The sequence below is a fragment of the Chanodichthys erythropterus genome, chromosome 23 (genome assembly GCF_024489055.1).
Source record: "Chanodichthys erythropterus isolate Z2021 chromosome 23, ASM2448905v1, whole genome shotgun sequence".
NCBI lineage: Eukaryota > Metazoa > Chordata > Actinopteri > Cypriniformes > Xenocyprididae > Chanodichthys > Chanodichthys erythropterus.
In genome coordinates this window covers 7,183,146-7,205,502 of record NC_090243.1, presented here as the reverse complement: position 1 = coordinate 7,205,502, position 22,357 = coordinate 7,183,146, and the positions used below count along the sequence as shown (strand labels likewise).

Sequence of the window (22,357 nt, the reverse complement as noted above, 5' to 3'; positions counted from 1 at the left end):
CCACACACAGAACATGTCATTTTTCCCATCTCAAGACTGCCAAATGCCAACACGTGAGTGTTTGCAAAGTATATCCATATGTGCTTTAGCAAACCTGTTACGTTTTACTACGGTACTCATAAAAAGACAGTATTTTCCCTCATATCAAGCCAATGTTTCTTCCTGGGAAGAATCTTTGACGAAGCTTTGTTTACTGGAAGAAAGTGAATTAACGTTCTTGTCAACCAGCACCACAAAGCCTTAATGCATTCTGGAAGAAGTCACACTTTGGTCTTAAATCTCCCCAGAGGACCCCGTCTGCCGTCTGTGTGAAAATGCCTCAGTAGGTTGTGTCACAGGAAGTCGGCGCAGCATCACTTACTGCATTGGAGGTGACAGGCAGCCGGGTGTGCTGCTTCACAACTCTAATTGGCTGCTGTGGCACAAAATCTTCGTTTAACCCTCTTCTGTTCTTGCTCGACTTTAAGCAGAGATGTATGAGGAGGAGGTGATGGACCAGTAATAGATAAATCAATGGAAGTAATAGGAAGTGACGCCCCGCCTTTAATTACAACAGCCAGTCGTCTTTTTGCTTCAGAACAAAAGTTTTAATTCCAAGGACCCCCAAATATGTCTTATGAAAGGAACTTTTCCTAAAATATAAAGGTTGTTATATATTTTCATGCCGACAAAGTCGTTTATATTGTGTTAGAAAAAATAAGTAATATTTTACTTTTGTTTGTCATTGTTTTATGTGAGATTGTTTATTTGTTTATTGTTTATTTATTGCATATACTTTAAACACAGAATATAAGGACACAACATTTTAGTTTTCTTTCTTCTAATATTAGAATATTATAAAACTTTGTTAAAATCAAATTCATTTGTATAGCATTTTTCTCAATAAATATAATTCCAAACAGCCATACTCGGAACATAGCAAGAAGATACATTTTTACAAATCTATTTTATTATTATTATTATTATTATTATTATTTTATTTTTTTCTGTTAATATGTTAGGGCTGACCGATATATCGCATGCGATTGTCACGCACATTTCGTCAGTCAAGCCGGTTCCCTGATTACCGCGAAATCGCCATCACCTGCTTTCAAATGGAGCGGCATTTAATAGACAGAGCCGTAGTTCACTGACAAGCCACGCAATATCGCGTTCATTATCGAAGGCGATTCATCTGCAATATGAACGTGATATTGCGTGGCTTGTCAGTGAACTACGGCTCTGTCTATTAAATGCCACTCCATTTGAAAGCTGGTGATGGCGATTTCGCGGTAATCAGGGAACCGGCTTGACTGACGAAATGCGTGTGACAATCGCATGCGATGTTTATTTTTTCTCTAAACCTTTCCGTGGACCCCCATCATCCTCCTGTGATGCCTTGACTTGCCTTAAATGGACTTTGTTTGTAAGGAAGCTTAACATTTTGGCATTTCCTTCACTGGCCTGGACTCTGTATCCCTATTCTCTTGCATGTCTTCACTAAGAGCAAAAATGTAAAAAAAAAAAAAACAAATTGGTCTATTTATTATGTTTCTTTGAGCAAACAATGATATCTGTGAATCTTATTAAAGATATCAGCCTGGCCAGATGATGGGACTTCCGTGATGGGAATATGCATAAGATTTTTTTTTTTTTTTTTCACAATCTAAATTGCATTATGTAATGTTTTTTTTTTTTTAATTAAGACTTTAATTCAGAAAGGACACTTAGAAATTGATCAAAATTGGCAATAGACTTTTGCATTGTTACAAAAGATTTCAAATAAATGCTGTTCTTTTGAACTGTCTATTGATCAACTAAAACTTAAAAAAAAAAAATTATCATGGTTTCCAAAAAATTAAGCAGTAAAACTGTTTTCTTGAGCAGCAAATCAGCATATTAGAATGATTTCTGAAGGATCATGTGACATGAGACTGGAGTAATGGCTGCTAAAAATTTAGTTTTGTCATCACAGGAAAAAATTACATTTCAAAAAATATATTACAATAGAAAACAGTTCTTTTAAACTGTAATACTTTTTCACAATATTACTGTTTTTACAACCCTTCACTGTTGAACAGTAGTGTATGAACAGCAAAATCTATCTACTTCCACATATCATGGTGCCTTTTTGCCGGTTGTTTTCATTGTGTTACATCAGAAAGTCGTAAAACGTAACATGAATTAAACTTGTATACATATAACTTCATATCTCACAGCACACATCATAAATCCACACCAACAGTAATAAAAAACTCATCAAAACAGGCATTAGTTTGCAGACCAGCCTAGTTGGACACACTCAAAACTGTCTTCCTCTGGCAGCAACCGCAATACTGAGACAGGAAGGAGGAGAGCGCCGCGTGCCATGCCAAGCGCAGAGAGACGCGGCCAAACCAAGGCGCTTATCTATGCACGCCAAGGAAGGAAAATCATCTCGTACCCTACATCCTCCATTTCTCCAGTCTTCCGCTATGATTTTCTTCCATCACTATCTCCCTCATCGGCCAGTGTAAACAGAGCCATCGCTCAAAACCCAACAAGCAGAAGATCTGACTGTTAAACAGCACATAACTGATCTCAAATCAGCGTTAAAGCTCGATTTCACCCATGACGGATGTCCCCAGTTGCCTTCTTTCCTATAAACCTCTTCAAATGAGAACCAGTCATTAAGTTGGAGATACAAAAACCACTACTTACTAAAGTCAAAAATTGTTAAAGATAACGGTTCTTCAAAAGAAGTAGATAAGTGCTCTGTGTATGTGTGTGCAATTTGGCTGGTGTGCTAGACTTTGGAGGGGGAATGGGAAACATGCTTCCTGCTACTTTCAGCGTTGCTCCACTTTTTTTCTCTTTCCTCTCAGGAAGCGCTCCATCTACCTTCGTGTGCGTTGTGATGTGGGCCCCGGTGTTGAAACAGTGGTCCGCTCTGGTTGATTAGACCAAATGCACACTTATGCATTTCCATCAAGCATACACATAAGCAAATATCCACTCTCAGTTCCTTTTTCTCTCACCCCACACGTTGACGCACACTCTAAACATAGGCACGCTTGTTAGATAAACAAACACACCATTTGTGGGCTGTTCCATGCATGAATACACCATAAATGGCTGTAAGAGAACCCATCAACCTGTTTTCAACTGGGCTGTCCTTCATCCCCTCTTGATATGGCATTGACCCCCAACCTCAGGAAATGCCCTGTGATTGAAAAGGTGTCACCCGTCCACAGTGCCATGTTTACATACCTCTTACATACAGTATGGATGGTGTAACTAAATGAATGTTCTTTGTACTCTTAATTTGCAGAAACCTGAACATTGTTTTGAACTTTTTCCTCTTCCATTAGAATCATTCCGTTCCAAAGACCACTGAAGTTCAAGGATCTGCTTCAGAAGGTGATGGAGGCTTTCGGGCAGCAGATGGATCTATACTACACTGATAAAGAGGTAGTGATTCTAGTAACTTATTGTAACCTTTTCATAGTGAAATGTCAGTATAGAGAATTCATTGACCAATATTTAGACATTTTGGAAATGTGCGCATTAGCCAATAACCATGCCTGTTAAAAATGTATATATTTTTATAATAATTTATAAAGGTATTTCTCATTATCATAACATTTTATTATATAAAATTTTAGAAATGTGACAAATTTATAATGAATTTATAATGTATAATGAAGTTAGATGAGTGAGACGAAACACCAATACTAAATTAAACTTCAAATTTAACTTTTCACTCAAATTGTTATTCTAATCATATACACTACTGATCAGTAAAAAAATGTTTTTTAATAGAAATTAATATTTATTTTCTGCTAGGATGCATTAATGAAAATTCTGTCATTAATTACTCACCCTCATGTCGTTCTGCACCCTGTGAGACCTTCGTTAATCTTCGGAACACAGATTAAGATATTTTTTGATAAAATCTGATGGCTTAGTGAGGCCTCTATTGCCAGCGAGACAATTAATGGCCAGAAAGCTACTAAAGACATATTTAAAACCGTTCATGTGACTACAGTGGTTCAACTTTAATGTTATGAAGCGACGAGAATACTTTTTGCACCAAAAACACCCAAAATAATGACTTTATTCAACAATATCTAGTGATGGGTGATTTCAAAACACTTCATGAAGCTTTGAAACTTTACGAATCTTTTGTTTCGAATCAGTGGTTCAGAGCACGTATCAAACTGCCAAAGTCACGTGATTTCAGTAAACGAGGCTTCGTCACGTCAGGGTTTCGAAATTTCAGTGGTTCACCACTGGGGGGCGTGACTTTGGCAGTTTGATACACGTTCCGAACCACTGATTCGAAACAAAAGATTTGTAAAGCTACGAAACTTCATGAAGCAGTGTTTTGAAATCCGAAGATGAAAGGTCTTACGGGTGTGGAACGACAAGAGGGTGAGTAATTAATGACAGAATTTTCATTTTTGGGTGAACTAACCCTTTTAAATTGATCAAAAGTGACAGTATAGACTTTTTTAATGTTAAAAAAATATTTCTATTTCAAATAAATGCTGTTCTTTTGATCTTTCTATTATAAGAAATTCCTGAGCAGCAAATCAGCATATTAGAATGATTTCTGAAGATATCGGCTTTGATATCCATTACTTCTCAACTCGTAATTGGATTAACATTTATACTTTGCAGTAAGGATCTGTACATTTCATTAATGTGTTGTTTTTAAGTTATGCACCTTGTTTTATTAATAATATGTCTGGTCTTAGACGTTGGTTGCTCTGAAGTGTCAGGAGGATTTGGACCGAGCAGTTCAGGCATTGAGCTCCAGCTCTGGAATCAACAATCTGCTGAGAGTGATTCTGAAAACACCTCCTAACAACCAAGTGAGTCCAAGCCAATGCAAAGCAAAGCAAACCAAAATAAACCCAACCCAAAGCCAATATTAAAACAATGCCTAAACCCACATGGAAACCCTAACCTGTACATGAACTAGTTCTCAGACCACAAGCTCACTTTCTCACATCCTTTTTATTATTTGGGTAAAATAAAGAATGCTACATTTGGTTAAATGTAAAGTTTTTTTATTTTTAATTATTATATTATAATATAATATAATATAATATAATATAATATATAATATAATATAATATAATATAATATAATATAATATAATATAATATAATATATTATATTATATTATATTATATTATATTATATTATATTATATTTAAATATAAATATATATTTAAGAAAAAGGAGAGACAATTTCCTAATGTATGTAAGAAAAAACTTAAGGATATTCTCGTTGTTTACAAGTCTTATTTTTGCATCTCAGGATGTTTTAAGGATGTTTAGACTTTTTTGAATGGAAAACTATTTGTTATGAAAACTCTTGAAACGCACATATTGTTCCAGGTTTAGCAGAATTCCTTATATGTGTCCATCTCCCTACAGTTCCTTCAAGTGAGCGGCCAAGACAAGCAGAGCGAGATGAGGTCATCCAGGTCCCTGGGAGATCTCAAAGCCTCGGTTCTCAAAGGCTCTGAACGAGTGCGCAAACACTCTACAGGTGCGTCATGCTGGCTTACACACACCCCTAACACACACAGCACAGGCAAAATGACAGTACACAATGGGTTTATAGTCAGCTTTGTTTGCACTTTTCTCCATCAGGACTGAGGAATGGCATTAAAGAGTGCAGTGACGTCAGGGCTGTTAGAGAAAGCCTGGGCAAATCAGGGTTGTTTTGAATGGCAGATGAACAGATTAAAACCATCAGTTTGATAGCGCTTCCCTGTGTGATTGCATTTACATAATATTTGGCCAATCGGAATCAGTTCAGTTGGAATGTGCATTCCCAATGAAACGGTTTACTTGAACGTACATTCTGGAATATCAATGTAGGTGCTTGTTTACATGTCAATCATGTAGAATCCCAAATTAAATTTGTGTTTCGCCTCCTCATTGTTTTAGTAATGTTTTTGCAGTGTAGGCAGATACAGTTTTTGCTAGCTCTCAGATGGCAGGTGATATGGAACAACATTTAAATTAAATGTCATCATGATGCACAACAGATGTTTAAACCTTCCTTCATCCCATCAACAAATACAGATGTTTAGTCAAATTTAAAGGGGTTATCAAAGATATAATCATTCAAACATCTTGGGTCGGTAAGATTTATTATTGCTTTTGAAAGAAGTCTCTTATTATCACCAAGGCTGCATTTATTTGATCAAAAATACAGTAAAAAGAATAAAATTGTGAAATATTATTACAATTTAAAATAGCTGTTTTCTATTTGAATATATTTTAATATATATATTGTTCTTGTGATTGGGAACCTGAATTTTCAGCATCATTACTCCTTCAGAAATCATTTTAATATGCTGAATTGAAACATTTCTTATTATTATCAGTGTTGAATTAATATTTTTTATGTAAACCATGATAATTTTTTTCAGGATTGTTTGATGAATAGAAAGAGCAGCATTTTGTCTTTACTGTCACATTTGATAAATTTAATGCATCCTTGCTGAATGAAAGTAATAATTCCTTACTTACTGACCCCCTTAAATTCAAAATAAAATGTATGTCTTTATTCTTCAGTTTATTAATAGTACTAGTCTACATGCAGTCTCTGAAATGCAGATATTTCATCTTGTTGAATGCAAACGAATGTAGGAAACTGATGACAGAACTTGTCATATTTGAGTAAGGACAATCAAGGGTATCTCGAGTTTGATTCGAGCTCTGTTAGGATCTGTGTTTTGTAAAGTCATTTCATTGTCAGTCTCAGATTGTAGAATGCTTCAAAGGCTAGTGGAACAAGTTTATAGTGTTTGAAAAGGCATCTCTTAAAGCTTTTTGCTGTGATCAGCAGTAGAAGAGTGCAAATTCACATGCATACACCCATTTGTCATGTCTCTTTTAACATATAAACACACACTAATGTCTTTTCCAAAGAAAGCATGTATAAGGCGAAGCGTTTCTCAGCGATACAGAGCTCAGTAACGCACTCTTTTTCTCACCATCTCACATTTTTTCAATGTTTGGCACCATCTCTTTGTTTTCACACCTGAGAACGAGACGTGGGAAAGAAAATAGCTCGCTTCACATTGCATACTGAATGATGGAGGTTGTAGGTTTTTACTGGCTGAATGTCAAGGATGTATTTTTACAGATTTCAGTATGTCAGAGCAGTCAGCATTTGTCATCATAATGGGTTGAAGGAGAAATACTTTTGCACTGCCTACTTACAATGCATGTTTTGCATCACTTTTTAGCAGTTGGTAAATAAAAACAGCATTTAAAGAGACCATATGTTGAAAAACTGGATGCTTTTTTGACATTACATCCATAAGAACATTAACATGACCACCCACATTTACTGTATGTATGACCTATTTAATATTAAAAAACAACTTGGCCCAACCTTATGAATGACTTCTACTAAACCTGTACATGGAGGATGGATATGTATAGAAGTCTTAAAGGTACAGTAACAAAAGCAGCCTATTTTAGTCAACACCATAGAGAGGGAGGAAAAAGTGGGATTTATGCATGAACAGTGCAATATCCAATTATAGTGCAATGGAGGTCTCACGTGACTTTGCCGCATTCCTTCCCAGTTACTACCCATCAAACCCACGGGACGCTTTAGTAAGTCTGGTAAAACTCAATGGGCTCAGGCTAGGCATAAGAGAGATACTCCCTCCTGCAGTAACTTTAACCGCTGGTGTTGCTGTTTTATATATATATATACATACATACATACATACATACATACATACATGCACACATACACACATGTGTATATATATATTATTGCCATTCTTTTTCATTAAACTCCACTCTCTTTATTCATCCATTATTAGCGCTGTCTCTTCCTCTCACATTCTGCTCACATGTACCTGTCACTCACACCACGCTTCAATCTCAGTCATTATTCACTTCAATCTGCTCAACTTCTTTTTTTCTTCTGTGATCCCACACCCTGTTATTAGTTTCTGTGGAAGTATTACTGTTCCAGACTGTAGGATGTGTCATGCTAATATCACTCTGTCTGCCTGCAGGATCTCTGAACATGGGCCGCACCTCACCCCCACCGGGCAGCGTACCAGAAGAGCAGCAGCAGATCGCTCGGCAGGGGTCCTACACCAGCATCCACAGTGAAGGAGAGTTCATTCCAGAAACGCTCGACTCCAATGTAAGATACATGGTTTGGATCTGCAGATTACAGCTGACTTTTCACAATATGTTTTCATAGTACACCATGATTTTAAACAGACACTTTGAACAATTTTAAGCAATTAGTCAGATTTTAAGCCTTGGTTATAAGTAGTGTTAGCACTGATACTGACATTGATATACTGCAGTGGTTCCCAAACTGGGGGCGGCAACCCCTAGGGGGGGCCCGGAGTTATAAAATGGGGTGTGGCAAGGCTAAAGGCACCCACACACAAGAAGATGATCAGGCTGATTTTGGGCCCAATTCTCCCCTTCTGACAATCCTAGGTAAAGTCCCGATTATCTTGAAGGTTTTACAGACTATCTTGTCAGATTTTCCTGTGGTGTGGTTTATATGATGAACAGATTGAATTTAGGCTTTTATTCACATATAAACATTGATTAGCGAACAGAAGCTCCACTGAACTTGCTTGATATGCGAGAACAAACCTGCTGTGTAACACACGAGAACGAACCTCATTGGTTCTCGCACATGCTCGAGCTTCTGTTTACCAGTTGATGAATGTTTATATGTGAATAAAAGCCTGAATTTAAACTGTTCATTATATAAAGTGATTGTGTCCCTTCAAAAAGTTTGGACTAAACCACTCAATTCATATGGATTAGTTTTATGATCTCTTTATGAACTTCTTATGCATAAAAGTGGTAGTTGCGTAGCTGTCAATGAAGGGAAAGAAATCGCTCAAATTTCATCAACAAGGTCTTCATGTGTGTTCGGAAGATGAACGAAAGTCTAACGGGTTTGGAACGACATGAGGGTGAGTCATTCATTTTTGGATGAACTAACCCTTTAACTTTTTTTAACTGAGCTTCATAAAATACCAAAATAACTCTAAATGTAAAAATATGGGAAATATCCTGTATTGACCAATATTAAATATCTTATATTGACAGATAGTGATGAATTTAAAATTCTCCACCGATATATATGAAATCAGACAGTACTGGAAGATTTCGGCAATTTGTTTAGTAACAGGCTGGCAAGTATAAACCTCATACATAGGCAAATATTCATGGCAATCCAGAGTGTACAGATGCACAGTGTGACATTTAAAAACCTGAATTAAAGTGTCTGGAAGAAGATAAATCAGGGTTATGATGAATCCCAAATGACTGTTTGTTTTGAATGACCCTGATTGTTTCTGATTAAGAATGACCCTGGTTTAACAAACTGTGAAATGTCCAATAAAAAGGAACAATACTGAGTTTTTATGGTCTCTTATGTTCTTTCGCCCTGTACTTTGACTTGTTTAAAGTGTACAAGATGTCACTGTTCTCTGTAACTGCACTTTATAGCAGACTGGGGTAAAGGAAGCTTGGACATATTATGGGCATTGCTCATGGAAAATCTTACGTCAGTCTTGTAGAGGGCTAAGGTTCAGATGCGCAAATGGTAATGAAAAATGTAATGCAATGAAATTATGTCATTTCATTTTTGTCTGTAGATTATGGAGCCATTCGGGAGTGCTGATGGGTCGCTTTCCAGCAGCTGTCAGTCACTGGACCAAGCACTGGACAGGTAGGCCAAACACTGCTTTATTAACTTGTGTGAATTAGGGAGGTAGAAGACTATATTTAAAAAAAAGACCATTGTAGGGTCGCACCGGCCATTCATAAGTTCTTAAATTGGAATGTAAATTACACATTAGAGGTTTAGTACCTACTAGCTAGTTTGTATCTAACTCTGTACTTTTATGGTTGCACCATTTGTTCTTAAGGCAGAACATAGTTAGAAAGACGTAAACTTTCAATAAACTTTCAATAAAGTAATGCACAATCACTAGGGCTGTCATTAGTTGACTAACCGTTAGCCGACGAGGAAAGACTTAGTCGACCAAAATTTTGTTAGTCACTTAGTTGCAGGGGGAAAAAATCCACAGGAAGTGGCAAAGTCATGCAGTCCGTGACGGACAGATCATTAACAGCTGGACATCCAAATGCTTGCCTATCATTCATTGACCTCAAATATGGCTTCATCTGAAACATGTAAGTAGTAGCAACTTTACATGGCAGCTCGCTTTAACTCTAACCTAGAAAAATGTGAGCTATTCAAGTGTTTGTGCGGAGTGTGAAAGCTGAATAATAGCGCACTTACTGCATGACAGCTAACATGGAGGCACCAGTGCGATCACTTGCACTTAAATCACTCCGTCATTTTTGGTCATACAGAGAAGAGTAATACATCTTTTGAATCTGTGAAGAGTCTGTTTATTTGTGTACACTCACAATAACAACAAAACGTGCTTTTGTAAAATAATGAAATCAAACAAGGTGTGATTTATGCCATCTCTCTCTGTGAACTTGAGCCAAAAAAAAAAAACTCCATGAATTTGCCTAACAGACATGAAAAATGTATCTATGGAAAGCGAAATGTCTACTTTTAAAGGAACCAATTCAAATGGAAAACAAATAATCTCAGGATATGTAATCCGTATGAAGCAAGCATATAGGCACGTCCACTTCTGTGGAGATGACGAGTCAGTGTCGTCAACTTCATTACTGCAGTTTAAACACTAGTTTATCAATGAATTGTTAAAATGTTAAAGCAGTCTTCTTGCTTTTTTCCCTGACACATTCATAATCATTACTTCTGCCGGTGTGCTGTGGCAAGCTTTATTATATGTGCGCTTGAATGCCGATTAGGCTACGTAGGCATTAAAGGGTTAGTTCACCCAAAAATGAAAATTCTGTCATTTATTACTTACCCTCATGTCGTTCCACACCCGTAAAACCTTCGTTAATCTTCAGAACACAAATTAAGATATTTTAGTTGAAATCCGATGGCTCAGTGAGGCCTTCATAGGGAGCAATGACATTTCCTCTCTCAAGATCGGAAATTTAAATCGGTTCATGTGAGTACAGTGGTTCAATATTAATATTATAAAGTGACAAGAATATTTTTGGTGCACCAGAAAAAACTAAATAATGACTTATAGTGATGACCGATTTCTTTTTGAATCAGCGTATCGAATCATGATTCAGAGCGGCTGAAATCACGTGACTTTGGCGCTCTGAACAGCAGATTCGACACACTGATTCATTTATGCTCCGATGCTTCCTGAAGCAGTGTTTTGAAATCGGCCATCACTAAATAATTTTGGGTTTTTTTGGCGCACCAAAAATATTCTCGTTGCTTTATAATATTAATATTAAACCACTGTGCTCACATGAACTGATTTAAATATGTTTTTAGTACATTAATGGATCTTGAGAGAGGAAGTGACATTGCTTCCTATGGAGGCCTCACAGACCCTAAAATATCTTAATTTGTGTTCCGAAGATGAACGAAGGTCTTACGGGTGTGGAACAGCATGAGGGTAAGTAATAAATGACAGAATTTTCATTTTTTGGGTGAACTAACCCTTTAAAGGGCCTTTATTATGTTTTATATGGTTTATTAATAAACATGCGATTAGTTGACTAATCACTTAAAATGGACAACTAATAGTTGACCAGAAAAATCTTTAGCTGAGAGCAGCCCTGGTAGTCACTTAATATGATATTTGCGTTCAGTGACCTAATAGCAGTCTTATTTATAAATATATATATATATACACATATACACACAGAGTCTAAAGTAAAAATTTAGCTTGTACGTAGAACTACATTTCAACAAAGTTTAATGGTGCAAAATGTTTTATAATGCACAAGTTGTAACTTTATGCTAAAACTTGCAAATTATGCACAGCTGGTGCAACCGACCCTAGTCTACTAATTGGTCTTAAAAAAATGTATAAAGTGGACTATCAAAATAAAGTGTTTCCATGTGTGATTAGGTACCATTTAATGAAATCGGGTAAGAAAATGTTGTATAATACAAAATATTTTGTTTCTAATATTAAATTAAAATGAATTATTGGACTTTTTAAGTTTAGTATTTTATTTTAGAATCTGTTTTTCCAATTTAATGAGATTTGTTTTCTGAAATATGTGGTTTACTATTGTCACTACTTGTATTTATTTAAAATCCAACTAAATACTGCCTTACTTGTTGTCTCTGCATATAAAATGAGATAATTACACACTTCACATTAAAGAGTATATTATAATAATTATGGTTAGACAAGATATTATTTGATAAATGTGGCAACTGTCCAGAGAGGAAATGAAATCAGGTCGCCACAAAGGCCAACCAGGAAGCTCTTGATGTCACCATGGTGACAGCTCGCTTATCTGGACGCCTGGATTCCAGTGCTATCGCACGCCGCCTCTGCTCTGCTAGGAGAGAGAGAATGAAGGAGAGAAAGATAGAGAGGGAGTGGGTTGATCTAACCAATCTATTCTGTTTTCTGTTGCCTGAGCACTATTGTTATAAAATGAGTCAGTCAATAATGCAGTGTGAAAAACCACAGGGGAGAGAAAGAGTAAGAATGAAAGACAGGAAAGTGAGAAAGAGAGAGAGGGAAAGAGAAAGGAAAACCTTGCTACCTGCACGAGCCTTATCTGGCTTTTAGCCCTCAGAACAATGGCAGGAAACAAGTGCATGGAAATTTTTCCCCTCACTGCGGGTGTGTGTGTGCCCGTTATCCGGGGTCTTGCTGATCCCCCCGCTCAGTACTGACGTCACCGTCGGACAGGGATAACAGGGTCGGGGCAGCAGCAATCACTTTATGTCCCTCTGCACATTAACTCATGATGTTTTTTATTGCCAACGCCTGTAAGAGTTCAAATGGAGTTTTGTTTTTTTAATTAAACATCATCTTGACTTTTATAGAGCGAGCAGAAACAGGTCTGTTTGAATCTTAAAGTCAGCATGAAATGCAAGTTGCGATAGTCTGTTCTTCCCTAATGTGACATATATCCAAGAGAAACGCCTTCCAAAAAAAAAAAGAAAAAAGTAGGACTTGTATTTGTTCATGGGGAATTGATTTGGTTGTGGTTTGCTATTGCTGTAATCTCATGTGACTGACAGGTTGTCCCGCCCTCATGCCAGTAAACACGTCATCGGAATTTTATTTCAAAGAGTTATTCACCCAAAAATTACATTTCTGTCATTACTCACTCTCATGTTGTTCCAAACCCGTAAGACCTTCGTTTATCTTCGGAACACAAATTAAGATATTTTGGATGGAATCCGAGAGCTCTCTGATCTCCCTATACACAGCAACGTCATAACACATTTCAAGGCCCAGAAAGGTAGTAAAGGCATTGCACCAACTAGTCGACTTAATTGCTCTGCCACCATGAAAACGCGCTAGCAGTATGTCTGCTGTTTGGCAGTATTTCAGACCAGTAAAACGGCGACATGTCTCATATGCAATGCTGCAATTTCGAGTGGCACAAGTATTGGCAACTTTAACACAAATAACTTAATAAAACATTTGAAGACACGTCACCCCGCGCAACACAATGGTTACATAAAGGCTAATGCTGTGTTCACACCAGACGCGAATGATGCGATAAGCGCGTGTGATTTACATGTTAAGTCAATGCAAAGAACCCTGAATTGACTCCCTGCGGCGCGATTCGCGTGAATGACGCGGTGCGAATTGAGCGATTCAGGCGTTTGACGCGCTTAAGATGGAGAAGGATGAGGAGTGCCAGCTTCATTCAAACAAAGAGAAAAGTTTTCAAAAGACAAATAAAGATAACCGACAAAATTGTCGGGTTTATTGTTCTGGATGACCAGCTGCTGTCAGTCGTCGAAAACGTGAGATTTTTATTTAACAAAATTGTTTCTGGACTTCAAGTTTTAAAGAGATTATTTTCTTATATAATTATATTCCTAGATTTATTTGTTGCACTGTTTTTATAGTTATATTGTAAAACTAATATACCTTTTTCAGTTTACAGTGTTAGATTTGTGGCTGCATTTGAAGTTCTTTTTCACTTAAAATAAATAAATAAATAATATAACTGACAAATGTATGTCAGATAATAAAAATACTCTAGTTCACTGTATGTTTTTGTTCTTACACACCCAGGTACTCGGTATCGGCCGATACCCTGAGCTCAGGTATCGAAATCGGTATTGGGAATGGAAAAGGGGTATCGGAACATCTCTAAGAAAAACAATGGAAAAGTAGCGCATTGGAATGGAAAAACACGTTCTTTGTGAACGGCCCCTTATTTGTTCATTAAAGGTGCTAAAGAGGATGTTTTGTTTTATACATTTTTGCAATATTACTTTACTAACTGATAAAAGACTATTTATTAGGTGCACTGAAAGGAATAATATTAATATACATCATCTGTGCACAAGGTAAGGCCTTAAAAACATCAGCCAATCGTTTACGCGATCATCACGTAAACGATTGGCCCTCTGGCTTGTCAATCACTGCCATGATGTTCCTTGTGAGAGACGAGTGCGGCTGCGCGCTCCAGTAACTTTCCACACTCCACAGGCGCCACATGCAATGTTTTTGTCCGGAGACAGGAGTAACAACTGCAGATTATGAGTTACCTGCGGTGAGTCCGACATAATGAATCCACTAACACGATACAGCGAATGCCGGTGGTAAACAAACATGTTCCAATTCTCGTGCACAAGTTTTGGGAGGCGTTCCCTAGAAATGAGCTGTGAAGGAGGGGGGTCGTTCTTACGCATGCGCTCATTTCAAAAACTCACTAACAGTCTTTGGTTTCTCAGTCGACGAAAAGATCCTCTTTAGCAACTTTAATGACGTCGACGTCGGCTCGACTTTAATCACATAAATGTCGACTTCAAGTCGTTCAAACCCTAACATGACTACAGTGGCTCAACCTTAATGTTATGAAGTGGCGAGAATACTTTTTGTGGATCAAATCAAGTCCTCTCTTCTTTCTCGTTGATTATCCGGTTTCACTCAGAAACACATCTCATATTATTCAAATAAAATGGGTTGCTATTGCTGATTTATGTTGACTTTCAACATGTCTTGATTAGAAGAGGAAACCTAAGAGCTGTCATTTTCAAAAAAAGTCTTGCAACATCTTATAACATGGTAGAACCTTTGTTTTGTGAATCAATGCCAGCTACAGCTTACATTGATTTAAAACAGAAAAAAATTGAATGTTGCTTCTAACTACCCACAGCTGAGCAAGTGATGGCAGTTTGAATTTAGTCATTTGTTTGCCTGGAAAATATGATTAATGCCGTTACCCATCTGTTTTCTGTATAACTAACATTACTAAGAACTTTAGAACACAAAAATATACCTTTATGGAAGTAATTGCATGATTTTATGCTATGCAATGCAAATGCATTTGGATTAAATAACAAAATATCAAATGAAATGGCACTATTAAAAAAAAAATCTTAAATAAATACTGTGCACTATGGTGAAATGTTTTTATACTTTATATTTTTACAATTTATTTAAATATATTTTAAATTGCAATTTATGTCTGTGATGGCAAAGCTGAATTTTCAGCAGTCGTCAGTGTCACATGATCCTTCAGAAATTCTGGCATTCTAATATGCTGATTTAGTTTTCAAGAAACATTACTTATTATTATCATAATCAATGAAAACAGTCGTGCTGCTTAATATTTTTGTGAATGAATAGAAAGTTCAAAAGAACTGCATTTATTTGAAATAGAAATATTTTGTAACATTTTAAATGTCTTTACTTTTGCAATAAATAAAAGTATTCATTTCTTTAATGAAAAAACATTGACCCGAAAACCAAAACCGTTGAGCAAGACATCATATCCTGTTGCGTATATCTGTTCTGGGGTCTGAAATATTTTCACATACTTCAAAAATAGCGTGACCACCACATAAAAGCAAAATGGCTAATAAAGTGAAAAGGTTTAGCATCGTTTGTTTGCAAATGCCACGTGGATAGGGGCCTACATGTTTCAAAATCTTTTTTTGGGTCACTGCATTGTACAGATTTGACTGACACTTAACGCTTTCACTGCGCTATTCAAAAGTCTACAAAACCGTGTTGAATGGTCAGACGTTGGTATCTCGGGTCAGGTATCGGGTAGAGAAAATCTCAAGTCTCCATCCTCAACGTAACGACAGGTGGCAGGCGGTCACATTGGCACAATGGGGACTGTGCGGTGCAGGAATGTAGGCCAGGCAGCCGGTGCGGCCCAACCTCACCACTGCACACAGGGGAGTAACAGGCAAAAATAACCCATCATCTCTCCTTGTCTTTCCACAGCCCGCCATTCTCCCAGAGCAACCGGGACAACAATTACCTGAACCTCAACTATGAATACAAAGGTGAGGTTGACATGAGCAAGTGAATATGGATTTCTGTCAGAGCCGTGACTTGTTTTAATGGTCTCTGCTCTGTTATAGAGCTGGCTCTCTATGACAGGAGCAAAGGTGCTTCCTTTGAGCTGTTGACTGTGGTCACTCTGTGTTGCTAATGGGGCGTCAAAATGCAGTCCTGTTGAATGCAGCTGTGATTCTACCTTTGTTCCCAAACCTAGTGAGCTGCTTTGTGTACTGCCTAGATAGGCAGCTGCCTTCTAAGGGAGCATCCTAACAGAAGTAGAGCCTAATAAGTGACTAATTTGACATTCTACATAGACAGGAACTCATTTTCAAAGTGCATAGGAGATTTGACTCAATATTGATTTCAGTTCATTTCTGTGTTAAATTAACTATTTTAGTTAATTTATTTTTATTAATATTTTCTGTTTTGAAATATATTTCTAGTAGTATTTTATGAATAGAAAAGGTCCATTTTGATCCATTTATTTTCATTATTATTCTGTATTAAATCAGTTTATATTTGTATTAAATCAGTTTATTTTAATACAAATAATATTAATTACATTGATAACATTTAGCTTTTTTCCGCCATCTGTGGTGATTTGTTTATTTTGCTCATCCATTCTGGGATGCTTCTTTGTAGGACTATATTTTTTGGAATCAAAATTTTGTTGAATATTAAGGTTATTTTCAGAAAATGTATTAATTGTTAGTGTTATTATTATTATCATCATTATTATTTACCTCATTGGCAGTTTTTTTTAGCATAAATCCAACAAATTTTTATGAGAACTTAAACTTAATTCAAGAGATATTCTAAATATATAAATATTTATATATTTTTGTATACACTATCGAAAAAATTGGAATAATTATGATTTAAAAAGAAAAAAAGTATATAAGTCCCTTAAAATCACCAAGGCTGCATTAATTTGATCAAAATGCAGTAATGAAATTGAAATATATTATGAAATTTATTATAAAATTTATTCCTTTTGATGGAAAAGCTGAATTTTCAGAAGCCATTACTCTTCAGTGTCACATGATCCTTCAGAAATCATTTTTTAAGTTTATGTTGTCATTAAATTTTGTTGAATTTTATTTATATATATATATATATATATATATATATATATATATATATATATAATATAATATAATATAATATAATATAATATAATATAATATAATATAATATAATATATATAATTTAGTTTTCAAGTAAATTTATCTTTAAGGATGTTTAAGTTTTTATACTAGAAAATAAGACAAAAAATATTTATTAAGAAATTGATTTTTCTTTTAGTGTGATGCCTGAAAGTCTGCATATGTAGGCAGCTCACTAGGTTTTTGGAATAGAGTTATAGACCTGTATCGACAGGGAGAGAATGAGATTTTCACTCTTCTTTCCCCTTTCATTCCTTTTCTTCTGCTGTGCTGAGAAATTGAAAGTTACTGGAGTGGTTAAACAAGGAGATTTTCTCTCATGTCCTTCCCTGGTTAGTATTCTCTGTCTCTCCGTTGCTGTCACTCTCTCCAGCTCTCATGCTCATGCCCGGTTTCCCTCTGTTGTTTTTCCTCTTGAGCGGCGATCAAATAGAGCAGGCCTGCCTGATAATGAGATAGTAATCTTCCCCAACAGAGGGAGGCCGGTCACACACACATGCACAAAAACACTTTTCATGGAAACTTTCCTTTTTACGTGCAAACCGTTTATATCCCAGTCTGTTAGAGAATAAAAAGAGCTCTATGATACAGACGTCATACGTGTCTTTCCATCGAAGGCCAAACTCACTCATACATGCATTCAGATCCGCAACACTGAGGATTGCTCCATAGAGAGCAGCCTTTTTTTCCCCCTTGGTCTTGTGAGTAGATTTTTCCTCCCTGCACTCTGCTTCTAAACAGAGCAAATCACTGGGTCTCCCTGGGAGACGGGCTGCAAACAGTCGCTCGCTCAACAGCTGCTTTCAATTGCATGCGGCATCAGAACGCAGCGATCATGTTCAAGTGATCTAGTCAGTGTTTACACGCAGACACTTACTCTGTAACTCTCATTTTGTTCAGGTCTTTCTTTCTTTCTTTCTTTCTTTCTTTCTTTCTTTCTTTCTTTCTTTCTTTCTTTCTTTCTTTCTTTCTTTCTTTCTTTCTTTCTTTCTTTCTTTCTTTCTTTCTTTCTTTCGTGAATCTGAATGACCACATATTATATTTTACATAAAGTAAATGAAGCCTGTCTGAGGACCATTACAATTTTTGTTTTTGTGACATCATTTTCATGACTGTTTTTTGTATTAAGACTTTTTTAAGTCTTTTTTTTTTTTAAAAGAGGATTTATTATTATTTGTAATACTTTATTAAAAACAGAAACCCTGGAGCATGACACCATATCAGAATGTTTATATTTGTTTTGTGTCCCAAAATAATTTTGCATTATTTTCTTGACAAATAAAGAAAAGGAAAGAAACAAACAAACATGACAGTTAAGCATATTTTCTCCTAGATTTAATTTACTACTGTAATAAACCACAGTAATACATTAAAGTCATCATGTCTTGATGTAATTATTTTTAATAATAGTATACATTAATATACATGTTACTTGTATATTATTTTAAATGTATTTAAATTTTAAATTAATTTCATTTATGCATACTTATATACACATATATACTTCATTTATGTGTGTGTGTTCTTGTATACATGGTTTATGAGGACACAAATGTGTATAATGACATGGGTATTACAACGTAAACATGATTTATGAGGACACTTCCTGTGTCTTAGTTAACCAAATGGCTTAAACATACTAAACAGTGTTTTTTTGAAATTCAAAAAAATGCAGACAGTTTTCTGTGATGGGTAGGGATGTAGGGGGATAGAATATACAGTTTGTACAGAATAAAAACCATTACGTCCCCGTAAATCACATATACAAGTGTGTGTGTGTGTGTGTGTGAGATAAAGAGCTCCTCATTATCTGATTTGCTGAGATTTCCCTCACAGATTTGTTTATTCAGTGACTTCACGCATACTGCCTTAAAATCAAATTTATTGATTTGCTGATCAAAATTGCTATTTTCTGTAAATGAGGAGAAAATGCCTGTTTGTAAATCATAGCTTATTTATATACGGCCTGTATCTAACTGCTCCACCTGCAGGACGTCATGGGAAACACGGGACCTTCCCTCGGCAGTTCCACGTGTCCAGTCGCAGTAAAGACTACGGTGACGGTAAGATCTGCCCTTAGAAACAATGTGTGTGTAACTGTTCTATTTAAAATAAATGAAAACAGTGACTGTGTATGTCATTTAATTATCCTGAAATTATTTATAAACTTATGATTCAGTTTTACTCATTTTAGCTGAGAGGTTAAATGTAATTAAGTTGAATGAATAACCGAGGTTAATGATGCTGAAAAGAGTTGCAATCTAATAACTTCTAATCTAATCTGCATGCCAGCTGTCAGTTATTTCACCGTTAGTTATTGTTTTGTCTTTTTTTTAAAATATAATAATAGGTATTATTGTTATCAATGTATTTAGTTAGTTAGCTAGTTATTATTTATTACAATTTCTCCCTTGGCCTGCTGGATTTGTTTTAAATAATTGGCCTCACATGTGTTTTGTTTCTTATGACACCATTTTGTTTTCACAAAGTCTGCATGAAACTTCAGTATGGCATTTGGAGCCTCTCAATTCTCAGAGCACCTAATTAGTAAATGAATACTTTGCTTAACATTTACTAGATGCTTTCTTATCCAAAGCAAGTCACAATTCACTAATTGCAGGGACCATCCCTCTGGATCGTGTTAGCGTGGAGGACATTGCACAATGGCACAGAGCAGGATCGTGTTCTTGGTGATTCTCCTACTTGGAATCAAACATGTGTTTGCAGCCCAGATCCATAAATTGTTAGACCGCCAATACCAAAATACAAAACCCCTTTTCATCCCTGCTGAAGAGACTAGAAGGCTTGTTTATGCTGATTTGATGCTGTTATACAGGTGCTGATCTTTTCAGCATGTTCCTTACATTACATGCAGTGCTGGAGGCAGGATCTAGAAGAGATAAAGCTGTGCACATGGCCACAGCATGATTTGAGTTTCCCCAGAACTGAGTGTACTGTATTAAAGAGCTGGTCTACGTGTGTGTGTTTTATTTGTGTTTCCCCTGATGAGGCACACTGACTATTGCAAAACACTGTACTGAGAGGAGTTTCCTGCATTGTGGAAAGGTTGATGGAGGAAGTGAGAGACAAAGGAAAAGAAGAGCGTGAGAGAGAGAATCAGGGAATATAAAGATGCATGTGTAGACATGTGGCTTGACGTGTTGATTGCATGTGCCTTAAAGCATGTAGAGATTATTCAGAACAGGATTTTGAATTCTGCAGAGATTTACTCCATTTTGGGGAAATGTTATTTATGCATTTGGCAGACGCTCTTACCAAAGAAGATTATAGTGTTTTCAAGGTAATAATGTGTGCCGTGCGGCATAACCTGATTTTGCTGAGTTCAACATGTTCCTGGGTCAACATTTTTATTGATTCTGGAACAACATTCAAATCAACCAATCAGATTTGAGGGACAATTTTACAGATTATGTCAAGTTTAGGCTTAAAATCATGAATTGGTGCTTCTACATCAGTGTTATTCATCTATCATTTCCCTCTGATTTTTGGGATAACTTATGGGTAGGGTTAGGTTTAGGGGTAGGAATAGGGTTAAGACTAAATTTTCAGACTGGAATGTTGTTCCAGGATCAACAAAATATGTTGACCCAGGAACGCATCTAATTCAGCAAAATCAGGATGTGCATCATGTGCGTTCCCTGGCTGGGAGTCTTGTTTCTAGCATGCTATCCTAGAATTTAAAAATCAAACTGGGAAACACTATTAAATATGGATACGGTGGTGTGAAACCTGGAAATAACAAGCAATTTTTAAAAAAGTGTAATGGATACAATCATGGAAATGAATGTAATTGTGTTATAATGTAGTAGTGTTGTCAAAAGTACCAACTTCGGTACCAAGTCGGTACTGAAATTTTAAAAATGTGATGCTTTGAGCGCTGTTGAGCAGATTCATAAACCCCTATGATTCGCCATTGTGTTCACATGCTCAACAGATATGTCTGTGATTGGCTACAATGATCAAAGCCTCAAAAACATGTTGTAAATAGACATCAATGACGCTCTTCACTTAGCGCTTACACAGATGCACACGGGAGTGTTTGAAAGCACGTGTGTATAATCACTTCTGCTTTCAAATTCAAACACTTCTGTGTGCTTTCAAACTCTCCCGATATTGATTATTGTAGCCAATCACAGACATATCTGTTGAGCACATGAACACAATGGCCAATCAGAGGTGTTTACGAATCCGCACAGCAGCGCTCAAAGCATCACATTTTTTAAATTTCAGTACCGACTTGGTATAAAAAGACGGTACTTTTGACAGCACTAATATGTAGATAGGAAATGCTTTTTATAAATTCAGTTTCTCAAATGACTGGAAAAGTCTCCAAGTTTATCGGTCAAAAGGTCTAAAAGGGGCATTTGTATTATATATCTTGTGCATTTATAAAATATGTGTGTGTATACAGGTCGGAGGACTTTCCCTCGAAGCTTTATGCCTCAAGAGAACCTGTTTCAGCTGGTCCCTTCCAGCCGTACACGCAGCTATAATGGGGAAAGTGCTTTGCTGTACAGTGGAGATCTGCACACCATCAGCTGGACTGAGAAAAACTGCCAACGCAACAGTCCTAAATGTGAGAGCACATGCCTACATATACATGAGGACATTTATGCAGACAATTAGAAAAGAAAATCCCATTAAACACATTTGCACACTTGCCTCCAGACCATAAATATCAGATTTTAGTGTATTTTTGTGTTTCATATGTAGGGCTGCACCCTTTTCAATTGCATATATAGCACCGCAGCAAAAGAAATTATATTTTACCACAAAATAATGGCAAGAAACATCTTTATATCGAGTTGTCCCTGCGGC

The 22,357-nt window shown here is 36.4% G+C and overlaps 1 protein-coding gene across 1 annotated transcript in view; it reads left to right on the top strand.

Moving 5' to 3' along the window:
- map3k22 (mitogen-activated protein kinase kinase kinase 22) overlaps window positions 1-22,357 on the top strand; it is a 72,774-nt gene that overhangs the window by 36,004 nt on the left and 14,413 nt on the right. The window contains exons 6-13 of the mRNA XM_067377280.1: window positions 3,330-3,429; window positions 4,719-4,835; window positions 5,407-5,521; window positions 8,025-8,158; window positions 9,645-9,718; window positions 16,293-16,354; window positions 19,510-19,581; window positions 21,951-22,115. Of these exons, the coding sequence (XP_067233381.1) occupies window positions 3,330-3,429; window positions 4,719-4,835; window positions 5,407-5,521; window positions 8,025-8,158; window positions 9,645-9,718; window positions 16,293-16,354; window positions 19,510-19,581; window positions 21,951-22,115 (839 nt within the window). The remainder of the gene's footprint in view (window positions 1-3,329; window positions 3,430-4,718; window positions 4,836-5,406; window positions 5,522-8,024; window positions 8,159-9,644; window positions 9,719-16,292; window positions 16,355-19,509; window positions 19,582-21,950; window positions 22,116-22,357) is intronic.